General features: G+C 39.6%; 1 protein-coding gene across 3 annotated transcripts in view; it reads left to right on the top strand.

Annotated features, from left to right (window-relative positions):
- Window positions 1–18,727, top strand: part of ccdc57 (coiled-coil domain containing 57) — a 130,212-nt gene that overhangs the window by 101,717 nt on the left and 9,768 nt on the right. For all 3 annotated transcript variants that reach the window (XM_044338726.1, XM_044338725.1, XM_044338727.1), the window contains 3 exons: window positions 4,928–5,028; window positions 8,215–8,352; window positions 9,762–9,933. In XM_044338726.1, the coding sequence (XP_044194661.1) occupies window positions 4,928–5,028; window positions 8,215–8,352; window positions 9,762–9,933 (411 nt within the window). The remainder of the gene's footprint in view (window positions 1–4,927; window positions 5,029–8,214; window positions 8,353–9,761; window positions 9,934–18,727) is intronic.

The following is an 18,727-nucleotide window of genomic DNA, read 5'->3' as shown; positions in this document are numbered from 1 at the left end:
TTAGTGGTAAGTTGTCAATCTGGCAGTAAATGTACAGTACAGACTACAGTGTGTCAGTTAATAAATGCTAAAAAGTCACGTCTGTTAATTCCCCAAATGCTGGAGAAGTGAAGTTGGTTAGCTCCAAAGTTAGCAACAACCTGCCTAACCTGAAGACACAAAACAGAGAAATGTGTGGCTGCTGAGTTCACTGTCCCGTTACATCCAACCTCCCCACGACTAATCAATTAGTTGAAGATTATGTATGATTTCAGTCGACCAAGATTTTCTTTGGTTGACAACAGCCCTAGTGAAGTCCCCTGGCAATCTAGACCTAGCAGCATAACTAGGGGCTGATCCCAGGCAAGCCTGGACAGCCCTAACTATAAGCTTTATCAAAAAAGAAAGTTGTAAGCCTACTCTTAAACATAAAGAGAGGAGAGGAGAGGAGCCTGATAGCTGGAGGCTCTGCCTCCCATTCTACTTTTGGAGACTGTAGGAACCACAAGTAAGCCTGCACTCTGGGAGTGCAGTGTTCTAGTGGGATATGGGGTACTATGAGCTCTTTAAGATATGATGGTGCCTGACCGTTAAGAGCTTTGTAGGACAAGCATTGCAATTCAACTTCAGTGTTGCATACAGTCACCAGCTGTCACTGACAAACAGAGAGAGATATTATCTCACATATGAATCCTAGTACATGTCCCTTAGGCATTATTCCCTCATGCCTACTTAAGGAAGTGCTGGACACTGTTGGGCTTAGCATTTTGTCAATAATCAATAGCTCTCTGGTCTATGGTTATGTCCCAGCTTGCTTTAAACATGCTGTCATTCACCCTCTGATCATCAAAACCTAAGTTAGATCTGTCTGTTCCTAATAATTACTGACCAATCTCAAAGCTCTCGATTTTGTCCAAAATTCTTCAAAAAGTAGTTTTCTCCCAACTCATCTCCTTCTTGAACAAACACAGCATACTTGACAAATTTCTGTCAGGTTTTAGGACACTCCATAGCACAACCATCAATCAAACAATGCCATAATTTTAATCTCTCTGTAAAGCACTTTAGTCAGTGTGTGTTTGTAAGTGCGCTCTATAAATAAACTGACTTGACCTGGGGGGGAAAAAAGAGCTTTGTAGGTGAGGAGAAGGTTGTTAAATTCAATTCTGGATTTTACAGGAAGCCAGTGCCGCGAAGCCAAAATGGGAGAAATATGATCTCTTTTTCTATTTTTTTCAGTACACATAATAAGGAATTGCAATAATCTAGCCTAGAAATAACAAATGCGTGGACTAGTTTTTCTGCATCTTTTTGAGAAAGGATATGCCTGATTTTTGCAATATTGTGTAAGTGAAAAAAGTCAGTCCTTGAAATTTGTGGGAGTCAAAGGACATATCCTGATCAAAGATAACTCCCAGACTCACTTATGGTGGTGCTGGAGTATAGTACCTATATCATTGGATAATGTGTTTCTAAGATGTTTAGGGCCAAGCACAAACAGTTTTGTCTGAGTTTAGTAGCAGAAAATTGCATGTCATATATATTATATCCTTAAGGCATGTTTGGAGTTTATTTAACTGATTGGTTTCATCTGGCTTCATTGATAAATGTAATTGGGTATTATCTGCATAGCAATGAAAATTTATGGATTGATTCCGAATACTATTACCTAAAGGAACCATATATAAGGTGAATAGTATTGGTCCAAGAACAGGATCTTGTGGAACTCCATGTCTAACTTTTGCGTGCATGGAGGATTCATCATTAACATGTACAAACTGAAATCGATCTGATAAAGAGACTTAAACCAGCTTAATGAAATTCCCTTAATGCCAATTAAATGTTCCAGTCTCTGTAATAGGATGTGATGATCAATTGTGTCAAATGCGGCACTAAGATCTAACAAGACAAGTACAGTCTTTTGTCCAATGCAGTTAGGAGATCATTTGTGACTTTCACCAGTGCTGGCTCTATGCTATGATATGCTCTAAATCCTGACTGGAAATCTTCAAATAAACTCTTGTTATGTAGAAAGTCACACAACTGACTAGCTACTGCTTTCTCAAGGATCTTAGAGAGAAATAGAAGATTAGATATGGGTCTATAGTTGGCTAAAACACCTGAATCAAGAGTAGGCTTCTTAAGAAGATGCTTAATTACAGCTACTTTAAAGGACTGTGGTACATGGCATAGATCAAATCTAAACATAAAAACAATTTACCGTGGTTTAATGAAAATTTGCGGAAACTAGGGCTGTAGTCAACCAAAGAAAATCTTGGTCGACTGAAATAGTACATAATCTTCAACTAATCAATCAATCATGGGGAGGTGGGATGTAACAGGACAGAGTGAACTCAGCAGCCACACATTTCTCTGTTTTGTGTCTTCAGGTTAGGTTAACCCATTGTTGCTAACTTTGGAGCTAACCCCCTTCACTTCTCCAGCACTTGGGGAAATAACAGACGTGACTTTTTAGCATTTATTAACTGACACACTGTAGTCTGTACTGTACATTTACTGCCAAACTGACAACTTACCACTAATCTTTTCCTCTGCTTTGCTCTTTCCCACTTGCTACACAAACATACAACACAATGTATTCCTTAACGGAGTTACACTACCAATAGTTTCCCAGGCAACGACACAGAGGTTGACTCACGTACCGGAGCAGCGCTGCACAGACTCCCAAACACTACTGATTTCCAAATGAATGGATATTTGACGTTATTTTTGGCATTAAAATTTTTTTTGGGGGCCTGGCAGGGGTTCTTGTTGTTATAATTATAGGAGAAACACTGATTCAGTAAACGCTCAGTAAACGTTGAGTACAGTAAGACCTAGCAGTCTAGGTTGGGCGAGTTCAAAGTTGTGAAAACAACGGGTGTGTTTTGAATACACCTCCGTTGTTTTTACAGGTAATTTGTTAGTCTGTTCCTGCAGGAAATAATTGATTAATCCTGGAATGCTACTGATGTAGCATTTTCCTCTTATGAAAGTAACACGAAGATTATTCAACCAATGAGAATTCGGTCTGATGAGAGCATATCGACCAACTAATCGACTGGGAGACTACAGCCCTAGTGGAAACTAATGAAATCTAGAGATGCTGCACTAAGGAAGGCAATTAAAACTAGAAGAGACACCAACATGCTGATTTATAAAGGTTTAAGGAACAAAGTTATCCAAGAGCTAAGAGAAGCTAAATCTTGTTTTTACATCAATATATTGAATGAGGCAAAAGGCAACAGTAAATTGATCTGGAAAAATATTGATAATCTCACAAAATGTTTAGAAGATTTTAAATTCAAAGTACAGGGAAAGTTAATTGAAGATCATCTTACTGTTGCTTCTGTTTTTAATAATTTTTTTCTTGAGTCTGTAAATGAGTTAGGAAAAAAATACAAAAAGGAAACTGGATATTGTTGTTGTATAGATGCTACAAGGCCAGGTTTTCAAGCTGGTAGAGACTAATGAGATACAAGTAAACAAAATCATCAGCTCCTTAAAAAGCTCCAGATGTAGAGAAGCTTTCCAATTTGACATCATGTTTGTTAACCACACACAAAGAAATTTTAACTCCCCCTATTGCTCATTTAATTAACTTGTCTTTTAAACACAGCTCCACTCCTGATCACTGGAAATGTGCCATTGTCATGCCTATTTTTAAATCTGGAGACCGCCTTGAAGCCAGTAACTACAGACCAATAAGTATACTGCCAGTACTCTCAAAGGATGCTGAGAAAGTTGTCATTAAACAACTGACAACATTTCTTAATACAAGCAGTTTTTGTCTACATTGTATATGTTTGGCTTCAGAGCAAATCATTCCACAGAAACTGCTACCTCACACTCAATAGAGCAAATTAAAACAAGACTTGATAGAGGAGGAGTAGTTGGTGCTTTATTTTTAGATCTGTGTAAAGCATTCGATACAGTCAGTGATGATGTTTTGATATTGAAACTCTGAATTTAATATCTCATCGAGAGCACTGGCATGGATGTCTTCATCTTTATCTAATAGGATACAGTGTGTTAAAGTTGGTGACATGCTGTCCAGTAACATGAAGTGCACAATGTTTGTTCCACAAGGCTCAGTGTTAGGTCCCTTATTATTTAGCCCATATATTAATGATCTCCTTCAACAGTGTCATGATGTAGAAGTAGCAATGTATGCAGATGACACCGTTGTGTACACACATGCAAAAACAGCTGAGTTAGCATTTGACTTTGTGTACACTTGCTCAGTAAGTTCTATTAGAGCCTCCAGAATTTCCTCTATACATGATTGTACCATACCATTTTGTCGCACTGCATTTGGACAGTCAGCTTTCTCTGTGAAAGCCACAACTCAGTGGAATGTCGTGCCTTATGATATGAAGAGCTGCAGTTCAATCAGTGCGTTCAGAATCAGGTTGAAGAATCTGCTGAAGGTTGCTCAGCTCTGTGGCTACTGACTCTGGATTTGATCTCATGGTCTTCTCAAATCTTGCTTTTGGTTTGACATGCTTGCATTGTTGATTTTTGGTTGACATTGTGGGTGTATGTGATGTGCTGTTGTGTGTAGCTTTGTATTTTGTGTAATGTGCCCTGTGTGTTTTTTGCTTTGTACTGTTTATTGTGCTGTGATATGTTTTAATTGTAAGGGACTACAGATGAAAATTAGCTTGAAGCTAAATCTGGGACAGTGCATCATTCTTATCAAAAACTGTACACTGTCCCAATAAATAGATACAATACAATAAACTCAGTCTGTCTGACTGACCAATTAGTCAGCATGCCTAAAAATACATGAGCCCAGGCATGCAATTTTTTCTTCCATTTTACTGGCACAAAACCTTGGTGCTGCCCAATATGTCCTTAAGTAAATAAGGAGAGATTAAATTTGTCTGTTTAGTACCTAAAATGGTGCTGAAAATCTCTAGTAAATATCCACCTTTGTGTCTAATAGAGCCAGTGGAGCCAGAGAAAGACTCCTCCACAGAGAAACAAGGAGACCAACATGACCAGCTGTCTGCTCTGGAACAGCTGCAGTATCAGCTCACCACACAGGTACGTGCTGTAAATCAATTTTCCAAGTCTCTTCAAATCTACACACAAATGCAACTGCACTCCAGACCAAGAAGATAAAATGTGATGCATAGTCAAATAGCAAATATTGACAAGGATAACTATGTCAAATAACAAAAGATGAAATAAAGGCTCATATTTGTCTTGTTTAGTCAAGACACTAAGAATAATTATTAATAATCAAAGGTGGAGAACAAGAGAGTAATCAATGACTGAAATAACTTAGAATATGAGAGTACACACAATAGATTCAAATCAGGAAAATTCACGATAGCTATACTTAATGATAACTAAGATACCTATGTTGGTTTACCAATTCTACCTGAAGTGAGAATTATTTCTGGTAATCTTGGAATGCCCCATGAACATAATATGATGAATGGACAGTGTTCAGTGTTGGACAGCCTGGTTTGTTTGGCCAGACAAATTCTAGGAGTCAGCATGGCACAGGCTTGAGACGTTACAGCAAGTCTTTGCTTTTTCACTTCTCTATCTCCAGTTCTTCACTTCAGGTCAGGAGAAAAGACAGCCATGTAGGTTGATGTGGAGGGAGCATAAAGGAGAGTTAAGAAACATAAGAGTATGAGTCATAAAAGAATGAACAAAGGATGTCTGAAACAGTTATATTTTTGAGTTGAAGGGACAGTGAGCAGGGAAGCTGGCCCTTGCCTTGGCACAAACCCTAAGGTTACACCTCTATTAACAGATGTTTGCACACTCAAAATTTGACAGGTCTTGTATATCATGCCAAATGTACATTTGAGAGTAGTTTTCCCAAAACAGTCATTATACTGTATATGCTATTAAATGACATCAAACATGACATGTTTCCTTTGACAGTCTAAAGACATGCAGGTTAGGTGACTTTGATACTCCACCTTGCCCTATGAATGAATGAAACTCTTTGAAAAGTTTTCAATATCTACTGCAATTCATCAATGTTTTAGTTTCAGCATATAACGTACATATGATATTTTGTGTGGTGCACTTCCAAAAAGTTGAGCAACACAACACTAGATTTCATTCCATTCTTTAACTTTTTCCAGTATTGAAAAAATCTCTGCGCAACTGTTAAAAATAAATGTTGATTTTCTTTTTATTTGGAAAAAATATCATATTGCTTCGAAAATGAATGTTTTTTTGTTTTTTTTTTACTAATTTTACTCTTTTCAAGTGTAACTTCATGTTCTGGCCTAGTCAGGTGAGACTGGTGCATCGGAGGAAAGTGCAACCTGAAAACAATGAGAAAAGCTCCTGCACAGTGTCTCAATGAGTTTCATTGCCACCTAGGGTGGAGATCATCTTCTACTAAAAAGATTAGGCCTTATGGATATTTTCTTTATAAACTGTCTCCCAAAGGACTGAATTAACGTTTACTTAATGTAATGTTATAACCTTATTCTGATTTAATATTTTATTAAATATAGGCCCATTCAGGTATGTGGAAGGTTAGATTGATAAGATGACTACCCACTCCAGCATTTATCCTGTCTCAATTGCTTCTGTCTCTTCATGTAATTCCAGACTGACTCAATAATGTTGAGATCAGGGCTCTGTGCAGACCATGCCATCTGTTGCAGAGCTCCTTGTTCTTCTTATTACTGAAGATAGTTTTTTATGACCCTGGTTTTATGTTTGAGGTCGTTGTCATGCTGCAGAATAGATTTGGGACTAATCAGATGCCTCCATGATGGTATTCCATTATGGATAAGAATCTAAACATCTAAAGTGGCTAAAACCTTTGCACAATATAAGTAAATGGAAGTGTTGTGGTGCCGCCCATACACCTGATGAAGGTCAGACAGACTGAAATGTTGTGAACTAAAAAAATATTTCAGCACTAAGCAAGACAGCATGCAGGAGTTTTTCCTCATTTTTGTCACTTTTTCTAGTATGAAATACACGAGCCCAGTGTTGATGAATACAGTGGTCAGAGTGATACAGTTTTTTTTAAGACAAGTATGTGTAGATTGATTATTTAAGCTTTTTTTTTTTAGATTTTTATGCCTTTTATTATAGGGGCAGTGTAGATATGACAGGAAATGAAGGGAGAGGGATATGGGGGGTGCACAGATGTTGTGGTTATGTGGCATGTGTGTTAACCAGTAGGCTATTACTATTCGTCAAATAGACAGGGCGTGGGTAGCCAAGCTTAGTATTAGGACTGGAAGCAAGAGAAAACAGCTAGCCTGACTCTGTCCAAAGTTCCAGAATTAGATTACCAGCAGCTGTAAAGCTCAATAAGTAGCACATATCTTATTTATCTAATCTGTACACAAACAGAAATGTAAAAATGGCAACTTGTGGTTTTTGGTTACATGCTGGAACTATTTCTTGGTGAAAAAACAGCTGTTGTCAAGCAACCAGCAGAGATACTCCACAGAAATGCTGGCTGGATGAATAAACTGTTACAATAAGTCACCCCCTAAAACCACATCATCATTTCATTATTGTCATTTTTATATATTTTTTTTTAATATTGTTTTTGTGCAAGTTAAACAAATTAAATATTTAATTATTTAGATTTTAGAGGTTGGTGTTGGTAGGTGTATTTCTGAACTGGTGAGCCAAGCTAGCTGTTTCCCCCTGTTGCCAGTTTTAATGCAAAGTTAAGGCTGTATTCTCAACACACATAAAATAGGTTGATGTCAGTCTTCTGTCACTCTAGGCAAGGAAGTGAATTGGTGTTTTTACCAAAATGTTTAACTATTTTTTAAAACTGGGCTCATGGGCTTCCACATGAAAAGGCAAAATTATCAATTTTTCCACACTGATACCTTGTGCCACTTACTTTTTTGTTTGTTGTTTTTCTCATTGTTTTTATGCCTGTTGAAGGCATAAATGAAGTTTTACAGGAACTCAAAGGAAAGTTAATAAGTGCTTAATTTATGATGTATCAAAGAATGGTAAGTAGTCTGTGGAATTTGGGGGTAAAAACATGAACCCATATGTTATGCCCATTGGTTGAAGCTCATCACTGTCAGATGAAAAGAAGTGGTTGGTGACATCACTTCATGGAGGAGGAGGACAACAACACACAAATAAATGACATAAATAAAAAAGAGCCACAAAGAACACTGTCTGCAGAATAATGATCTCAGTGTTTTGTACTTCTCTGTGCAACCACCAGAGGGCACAGTGGGTCCACTAATGTATTTGTGCCCTCAGGAGCTGCAGTACACTTTGAGGCAGAGGGCTTGCACTGTTGCTGAGCAACTCCTCCCTGGAACCAACAGCCAAGGTCTTCTCACAAAAGGGGCAACCAATCTTTGGTCGCAGGGGCACAAAACCACAGACAGGCCTGAGGTAACAGTGGCGTCTTAAAGACTGCATTAACTGAAAAGCAATAAGCACTAACAGTCCAGCTGCCAGTTCACTTCTCAAATTGAATCTTTTAGTGCAAAACTGCATCATTCCTTGATGTTTATTTTTTATACACATTTTTAATATACTGGAAAGTAAACTAAATATAGAAAAAAATATAAACATAGCACAAAAAGTAAGGAAATTTGTGTTTGGTAGATTATTTCTTTGTTGTAACAATGCTTCTTGGCAATAAATCTTATACCGTTGGAAAGCCTATTTATTTCCCTTTTAAATGGTGCCACATCTGTAAGGAACATGCATTTATGGGATGAGCAGCAGAGCTGAGTATGTGGTGTGTGCCCATGAAAAATATGCCAAATCTTCTCTGCCAATGCCAAACAGCTTATTCTGCCATTGACATTGTTTGGTGTTTGGTGGATTGGATGATTGAAGTTTGAAGAAACAAGACATATTGGCAATTTAGCAATTTATTCATTTAACAAACAGGAGCCTCAGTAGCATGTGGAAGAACCATAGACAGCCACAACAGCCTGGTACCTCCTCCTCATGCTGGTCACCAGCCTGGTCACACAGTGCTGTGGGATGGCATCCCATTCTTTAACCAGCATTTGTTGCAAGTCAGCCAACGTGGTTGTGTTGGTCACTCTGGCATGAACAGCATGCCCAAGCTGATCCCACAAGTGTTCAATGGGGTTGACGTCAGGACCGCTGGCAGGCCATTCCATCCTCTCCACTCCCAAATTCTGGAGGTAGTCTCTGATAAACCCCGCTCTGTGGGGGCGAGCGTTGTCATCTTATGATAGAGTTTGGTCCCAGACTGTGGAGATATGGGATTGCCACTGGTTGCAGAATCTCATCTCGATATCTGTCTGCATTGAGATTGCCTAAAATGATGACAAGCCTCGTTTTTCCAGTGAGGGAGATGCTGCCCCACACCATCACACTGCCTCCATCAAAAGATGTTACTCTATCAGTGCAACAAACAATGTCCCTACGATCCAACTGCCGTAGGCAGAATCTGGACTCATCGCTGAACATAACGTTCCTCCACGTGTTCAGGTTCCAGTGCACGTGTTGCCGACACCAGCGCAAACGGGCCTGATGGTGAAAGGAAGTCATGGCAGGCCTCATGGCAGCACTCTGGGGTACCAGAAGCTCAAAACAAGAGTCAGTAGCAACAGCAAAATAAGCTGTTTGGCATTGGCAAAGAAGATTTGGTATATTTTTCATGGGCACAAGCCACATGTTTTTAGAAAAATAAGTACAACAAAATTAAATTCATGATTAGCTATTTATATGATTCTAGAGTCTTCACACGCTTTGCAAGTAAAACATCTTAAAATAAACTTTCTTTTCATTCAGTACTCTCCTGCACTCTTCTTCTTCAGAGAACAGATAACACTTCTCCAATCAGCCAGTCACAGAGCTCATTGGACATGAGGCTGCAGCCCCACTCACCTCTGACCAGGTTTCAGTTGCCATCAGAGGAATCACTGCAGCCGTTAAAGGAGCTGTGGGAGATACTGGACCATGGGCTCAGTCCATCTATTTACTCAGAAGGTAACCACACTAGAATAACTTTTTATCTTTTAGGTTATCTTTTTAGGTTACTTATCCCATAACCTCTGTCATATGATGTCTCACTATGGGGAATGTTTTCTCAGTGTTATCCTCAGCAGCCTCTATATCATTATTCCAACTGGTATTGGCTAGCAGCTTGTGTCAAGGCCAACAGCTCCTGAAAGATGGTAGAAAAAACACCACAGGGCGTTGGTATGAAATAACTTGAGATTTTGCACACCACTCACTGCCACTTCCCTCCATATTTTGAGTGAGAGTGAGTGAGAGGCAGGCAGATAGACACACAGATGTAAGCACTAGCTAGCCATAGGCCTGAAAGAAGTCTTTAGCTTGCTTTTAAAAGATGACACAATTGTGGTGCATCTTATATCATCAGGGAGGTCGTTCTGAAGAGTGGGCCCATAATGATTGAATGCCCCTTCACCAGATTTACTTCTAATCATGGGTATAGTTAGGAGACCAGTGTCTGATGATTTGAGGGTTCTGGAGGGTTTGTAAGCAGTAAGCAGGTCAGAGATGTATTTAGGAGCAAGACCATAAAGTGATTTGTAAACAGCGAAATTTTGAAATCAATTCTGTATTTTATCAGAAGCCAGTAAAGTGATCTAAGCATAGCAGTAATATGTTCAGTTTTTCTTGTCCTAGTGAGTACTCTCGCTGCAGCGGTATGGATGAGCTGGAGCCGACCCGTCTTTTTGGGAAGTCTGGCAAAAAAGGCATTACAGTAGTCTAGCTTAGAGGAGATTCATGCATAAATCAGTTTTTCAGCATCTGTGTGAAAAAAGATGGATTTGATTTTGGAAATAACTGAAGAAAGTCTTTGGGTTCCACGGGGAGTATGGTTGCAGAGCTGAAACTTAGAGGAATTGATAGAAGGGCACCACCAGGAGTGGAGCCTGCAGCTTAATTTGACTCAACAGGGGAAACCTCATCTGGCCCAGTCATGGAAAGGATTGAGAGATTGATTGGTTTGATTTACTGATTGGGACAGTGTGCAGTTTTAAACATTAAAGATGCATTGCACCAGAGTTAGATCAAAGCTAATTTGCATCTGTAGTCCCCCACAATCAAACATACAACAGCACAACAACAGCCAGCACAAAGCTAAAAAACACACAGAACACACCATACAAAATACAAAATAAAAAGCTACACAGAACAGCACATCACATACACCCACAATGCCAATTAGAAATTAATAATGTAAACTTGTCAAATTAAAAGCAAGACTACTGGCACTAATGAGAAGACTATAGATGGAGTTTAGACTCAGTGGTCACACAACTGATCGGTCTTAAGTAGATGTTTTAATTTGGCCTTGAATGTATTGATTGAACTACAGTTCTTCATATCATCAGGTAGGGCATTCCACTGAGTTGTGGCTTTCACAGAGAAAGCTGACTGCCCAAATGCAGTTCGACAAAATAGTGTGGCACAATCATGTGTAGAGGATATTCTGGAGGATCTAATAGAACTTACTGAGCGAGTGTACACAAAGTCACAGAGTGGAGGAGGGGCCAAACCATTTAAAATTTTATAAACTAGGCACAAATTGGAGAATAATCTAAAATTCTCAAAGCTCAGTAAATTGTATTTCTCCAGTACCCTACAGTGATGGAAATGCATTGGCTTTTTGTCCAGTTTTTAGAGTTTGTTTGTACAAGGACTCAAGAGGTTTTATGGCTGTTTCTCCAGCCTGCCCCCAACATACGATGCAATAAGACATATGGGAAAGAATCATAGCATGCATTAATATCTTGGCTGCGTCCAAAGAGAGACAGTTTCTAATATGTCTAAAATTTGCTAAGTTGTACTTTATGGTTTTAACCGTTTTTTTTAACATGTTTCTTAAAGTTCAAATTTGGATCCAGTGTCACACCAAGATATTAAAAATCAGTAACTATATCAATTTTATCACCTCTGATGAAAATATCAGCGTTAGGAGGTAGTACCATAGTTTTGGAGAAAAAACATACCTTTGGTCTTGTTTACATTTAGACTCACACATGATTGATCAAGCCAATGTGTGATCCTTTCCAATGCAATTGTTAGCTTAGCAGCAGCTAACTCAGCTGTTTTTGCATGTGTGTACACAACGGTGTCATCTGCATACATTGCTACTTCTATCTCATGACACTGTTGAGGGGGATCATTAATATATGGGCTAAATAATAAAGGACCTAACACTGAGCCTTGTGGAACACCCATTGTGCACTTCATGTTACTGGACAGTGTGTCACCAACTTTAACACATTGTATCCTATTAGAGTTTCAATATTAAAACATCATGATTGAATATCAGATGCTTTATACAGATCTAAAAATACAGCACCAATTACTCCTCCTTTGTCATGTCTTGATCTAATTTGCTCTATTGAGTGCGAGGTAGCAGTTTCAGTGGAATGATTTGCTCTAAAGCCAAATTGCACACAATGTACACCAAAGTTGCTTGTATTAAGAAATGTTGTCAGTTGTTTAATGACAACTTTCTCAGCATCCTTTGAGAGTACTGGCAGTATACTTATTGGTGTGTAGTTACTGGCTTCAAGGCAGTCTCCAGATTTAAAAATAGGCATGACAATGGCACATTTCCAGTCATCAGGAAAGGAGCTGTGTTTAAAAGACAAGTTAATTAAATGAGCAATAGGGTGAGTTAAAATATCTTTGTGTGATTTGACAAACATGGCGTCAAATTGGAAAGCATCTCTACTTTTGGAGCTTTTTAAGGAGCTGATGATTTTCCTGTAATTCATTAGTCTCTATCAGCTCAAAAACCTGACCTGTAGCATCTATAGGAACAATATCCAGTTTCATTTTCGTATTTTTTTTTCCTAACTCATATACAGACTCAAGAAAAAAAATATTAAAGACAGAAGCAACATTAAGATGATCTTTAATTAACTTTCCCTGTACTTTGAGTTTAAAATCTCCAAAAAATTTTGGGTCCCTCCTTGTGAGATTATTGATGTTTTTCCAGATCAATTTACTGTTGCTGTTTATTTAGCTTCTCTTAGCTCTTGGATAACTTTGTTCCTTAAACCTTTATAAATCCGCATGTCGGTGTCCCTTCTAGTTTTTAATTGCCTTCCTTAGTGCAGCATCTCTAGATTTCATTAGTTTCCACAAATTTTCATTTAACCACAGTAAATCATTTTTATTTTTAGATTTTATCTGTATCCTCACATTAAATCTTTCTCTCACAGAGTTGATTCTGTGAGTAAAAGTATCACAGCCATAGTCCAGATCATCAGAGGACAGTGCATCATTCCAGTTCAAGCTGTTAATTTCATTGATAAATTCTTCTTGCTTAGCTCTGGGTATGCATTGAAGGACCATTGTCTTAGTTGCCATGTTGTCTATGTTAAGTCAGTTTCCTTGCACATAGGGTTAGGTTATGATCTGATAAGCCAGTGATAAATTATAACTTTTAGTTATTCTTTCTGGTTTGTCAGTAAATATCAGATCAATTTGTGTACTGGAGCATTTAGCAATCCTAGTTGGGCCTTTTACTAGTTGTTCCAGTTGGAATTTCTCTGTGATCATTTTTAGTTTTTTCCTCTCAGATTTATCCTCCCAGTTCACATTAAAATCACCCATAAGTAATAATTCTTTGTTGAGATTGCACTCTTTCAAGACTTCTGTGAGTTGATCATAGAAAGTGTCATCTGTAAAAGGGGGCCTATAGACATCTATGATATTAAAAGACATTTGTTGGGATAATATTATTTTTATCCCAACATATTCTAAGGTGTTCCCTGCATTATAAACCACACATTCACATTTGATGTTGTCTCTCACATAAAAAAGCACCCCTCCTCCTCTTCCATCAGGTCTGTCTCTTCTGAAACATTGGTATCTGGGCACTGTGAACACATTCACAGGAGTTGTTTGTTTCAACCATGTTTCAGTCAGACAGAGAAAGTCCAGATTTAAGTCAGACACAAGATGGGTTAGCTGATTGCTCTTTGCAGTAATGCCTCTGATGTTAAAATGTCCACCTGTCCCCCAAAGTTTCAGCTTCGGGTCCAATAAGACTTTTGCATGATTGACAGTTTGGAAGGTTTTGAATAACCTCTGCCTCCTTACTGCAGAGTTTCAACACACAGTGGGAACAGCAGGTTTTGTGAGAGAGACACTGGACCTATCGAGGTTTCCACAGCCCGGAAGCGAAAAGCGATTCATTGAGACATCATGTCTTGTGTTAACAAAGTTTAGTCTGTTAAGCATAGATCAGCATAGAATCAGCATAGAAGTTCTGCAGCACTCCAAGGGTCACTGTTCCAGGATTTAGCTGAACATCTCTTGAGTGCAGGAGCAGCATGAAGAGAAGACCTGCTATTCTCTGAAATGGGGTGGCAAAGGATTGGTCCACTGGATTGGTGATTCACTCTGGCACCTGGGCTCGTCTGTGCCGCAGGACAGAGGAATAGATTGCAAAATATCCCAGTAAGTTATGATGAAAACTCACTGTAGGAGTGTCAACTGGCCATGAGCCAGCATTTGTCCCAAGCTCAATCACTTGGTGTCCCGGGTGTTTTCCATCAATGTTGATTGCTCTGGCCAGACAGACACATACAGGCAATACAGCAATGAGTACCAACAGTAGTTCAAAAAGCACTCCATGAAACATAGCCCAGGTGTTTTTGCTGATGAAACACTGCTTTGAACTTGACGCAGTGGACCGGCCTGGTAGCGGAGTCAGCAGGGGAGTGAACTGACCATCTCCCCATCCCGATGAGTGACCCCTAGTCATATGCCATCACTTCTTGAGTCCAGGGTGCATAGAGAGGCTCCAGCATGCGTGGATTACATTACCAGCAAGGATCCTTTAAGTTTTCCTCTTGTTTTCAAAAAAAATTCTGTTTGTCTCTTTAGTGCTGTATCTCCTTTGGAATATTAGTAACAGCAGTTAGCAGTTGACAGCTAGCTAGTTGTTTTGATTTGAAAAATATATCCAAAGATGATGTTTTCTCTTCTGTTCTTGCTGATCAACGCTATTACTTCTTCTATAGAGTCCTTTCTGGAGATTTTTGTGTGTTAATTTGCAAAATGTTCCACTTTTTTGGGTCCAAGTTTGAGATGTAATTAGGAGCTCATTCCCAGTGCAGCCACTCCTCAAGAATCTTGATCTGAGTCAGGATAGCTCTTTCTTGATTCTGTGGGTGGTGCATGGCCATTCTTAGTTGGTGAAGCGATTTGTCTTGTTAAGTTCAATAATGAATGAGACTCTGGCATGCTAAGTAGTTACACAGCCCGTGCAGTCAGTGTCCAACTTCTTAGAGGGACAAGTGGCATTTAGCCACACTAGATTGAGCAAGAACAGGTCTGCGGTGCCCATAGGTGTCCAGGGTTGCATGCGCGCCACACTGAGTGGATCAGCATGTGTGTACCCTTCACCAAGAGGTGTGGATAACCCACTGAACCATGCTCATGATAGGGATTGAGATTGCAGTTATTTTCCATGAACGAGGAATTCCAAGTAAGCGTGGGTCTTATGCTTGCATTGATTAAGTCCCTGCCCTTTGTACACGCCTCCCGTTGCTACTACCAATTGGATGGTTTAATGAGGTGCTTAGAACGGCCCCGCCAGGGTTGGTAAGGGTCCGGGTGGGGTGTCGAGAAGACAATCAACTTGACTATCTAGGGTAAGTAAAAGTCGTAACAAGGTTTCCGTGTATGAACTTGTGGAAGGATCATTATCGAATTGCCCACTCTGTCACAGGGTGCGGGACTCCAGATCATTGATGGGCGTTTTTTTTCCTCTCCCGTCACGGTTGTCCTCAGTTGGTCATTCATGGCCGCTTGGGCCTCAGCCCTTCAGTCTCCTGCCCCTCTCCCCCTGTTGACTCCCTGTTGTTTTGTTACCCAGGCCTCCGCTCGATCACATTCCATCGTCCTCCCTGGAGGTTGCGGGATGAACCAAACACTGGGTTTTCTGGGATCTGATGAGCGCTGGCATCGGGCACCTTAGCCCTGTCCTGGACTGCCCTGGGACTGTCCTGGAGGGAGGCCCAGGTGTCATGGTACTTAATTAGGAAGCTTTCCATGTTTCCCTTGCAATTTGCACTCTACAGGTATTTGGAGTGGACAAAGAGTCCACTGGTAATCCCTCATACTAATACTAAAGTATTGGCAGTGGACGGTGTCCACTGGCAATACCTAGGCCGATTGGCAACACTTCAGTTTTGTCCATATTTGAATTCTTGGCCATCAGTGTCATGCGCTGAGGTTTGTTTTGGAAATACCAAATGTCACTGTTAAGGTGTTGACAGTGGACCAATGACCTCTGTGACCTTGAAACAATGAAGGCCACATTTTGAGGTCTGCGATGAATTTCAACTCCAAAATCATACCAGGTGATCTCTGCAAGCACCTGAACTGAGTGGTGTTAGTCATGTGTTGCTACCATGCTCCTGAGAGGAAATAGCCATGGAGAGGAGATATAAGTCTAAGACACAGATTCTGTATTATATTGTCGATGTTAGGTACCTGTGTAAATTTCACATCATTTAAAGCTATTTTTGTTGAGATATGATCTACTCCATTTCAAATACTTTATAGTGGGATTTCCTTTACTTTCAACCCCTCATTCATTTGTAATTCAATGTGGACATCTTCCCGTTGAGTATACAAAATTCATAGAGATGCAGATTCACCATAGGATTGCTCTAAAACCAGTGCCGATTAACATATTTCAGCTTCATCACCCCAAAAACTTTAGAAAAAAATTTGGTCTGAAATGACCAATTCTCATAAAAAAAGTCTGGGGCTCTATGCTTTTCACCCCATTTGGAGATGTGAAAATGGAGCAAATTATTTGCACAGCACCTAGAACCACAAAATTTTAGGTGCTTAATCCAGAGCCCAAGGAGAGTATCTGCACCAAATTTGGGGTCTGTAAGTGCCCTGTTGCCCAATCCGTGGCCGTATGAAATATGAGAAATTTTGGGAATATTAGGGATAGCAACTAGGGTTGGTAACTTTTTTTCTAGGGGACAGTTTTTGATTTCTTGGAGCAGTTTTTGATTTCATATTTTGCTATTAGGCTCATTATCTGACCATTAGTTGGAAAATGGAGGCCTTCTCGACCTCCAAATATGGATCCAATTGCACGACTTGAAAAAATATGTCACCTTGATGTGTATGCCATATTTAATAAGGGCTGTGTCTTCTTTGGGCTCATTTAGCCCAAATAAGACACAGTGGAACCCCCTCAAAAAGGCCAAAATATATATTTTTTAAATTTTAATGGGAAGGTATCCCCATCAGACAGGAAATTGGACTACAGATGAAAATGAGCCTTTCTGGCTAAATCTGGCATATTTTCAGAAATGTTATTAATATGCACTGTCCCTGTCAAATTAAGTAATAAAATGAAAAAAAAAAATAAATCCCAAAGCCTACTCTCCTACATAGAGAGGGTGTCTGCCTCCCAGACTGAATCTAGAAGATGGTTCCACAGGAGAGGGGCCTGATAAAATGAAAAAAATAAATAAATCCCAAAGCCTACTCTCCTACATAGAGAGGGTGTCTGCCTCCCAGACTGAATCTAGAAGATGGTTCCACAGGAGAGGGGCCTGATAAAATGAAAAAAATAAATAAATCCCAAAGCCTACTCTCCTACATAGAGAGGGTGTCTGCCTCCCAGACTGAATCTAGAAGATGGTTCCACAGGAGAGGGGCCTGATAGCTGAAGGCTCTGCCTCCCATTCTACTTTTGGAGACTCTAATGGGATAACTCTAACTCCAACTCTTATGGGATAATAGGGTACCATGAGTTCTTTAAGATATGATCACGCCTGACCATTAAGGGCTTTGCAGGTGAGGAGAGGGATTTTTAATTCTATTCTGGATTTTACAGGAAGCCAATGCATGAGAGAAATCTCTTTTTCTAGTTCTTGTCAGTGCATTCTGGACCAGCTGGACAGATTTTAGAGACTTGTTAGGGCAGCCTGATAATAAGGACTTGCAATAATCCAGCCTAGAAGTGACAAATGCCTGGACTAGTTTTTCTGCGTCTTTTTGAGACAGGATGTGCCTGATTTTTGCAATATTACGTAAGTGAAAAAAGGCAGTCCTTGAAATTCGTTATGTGGGAGTTAAAGGACATATCCTGATCAAAGATAACTCCCAGATGGAGGCCAAGGTAATGCCATCCAGTGTAGCTATATCATCAGATAATGTGCTTCTAAGATGTTTAGGGCCAAGCATGGTAACTTCAGTTTTGTCTGAGTTTAGTAGCAGAAAGTTGCAGGTCATCCAGGTGTTTATGCCCTTAAGGCATGCTTGGAGTTTATTTAACTGATTGGTTTCATCTGGCTTCGTTGATAAATATAACTGGGTATTGTCCGCATAACAATAAAAATTTATGGAGTGTTTCCAAATAATATTACCTAAAGGAAGCATATATAAGGTGAATGGTACTGGTCAAAGCACCGAACCTTGTGGAACTCTGGGTCTAACTTTGGCGTGCATGGAGGATTCATCATTAATGTGTACAAAATGAAATCGATCGGATAAATAGGATTTAAACCAGCTTAATACAGTTCCTTTAATGCCAATTAAATGTTCCAGTAATAGGATGTGATGGTCAATGGTGTCAAATGCTGCACTAAGATCTAACAAGACAAGTACAGAGAGAAGTCTTTTGTCCAATGCAATTAGATCATTTGTAACTTTCATCACTGCTGTGTCTGTGCCATGATGCACTCTAAATCCTGACTGAAAATCCTCAAATAAACTATTACGTCGAAAGTCACACAACTGATTGGCG

This window comes from Thunnus albacares, chromosome 20 (assembly GCF_914725855.1).
Source record: "Thunnus albacares chromosome 20, fThuAlb1.1, whole genome shotgun sequence".
Taxonomy (NCBI): Eukaryota; Metazoa; Chordata; class Actinopteri; order Scombriformes; family Scombridae; genus Thunnus; species Thunnus albacares.
The sequence above is the reverse complement of the archived record's forward strand: the minus strand, read 5'-3'. Positions and strand labels throughout refer to the sequence as shown.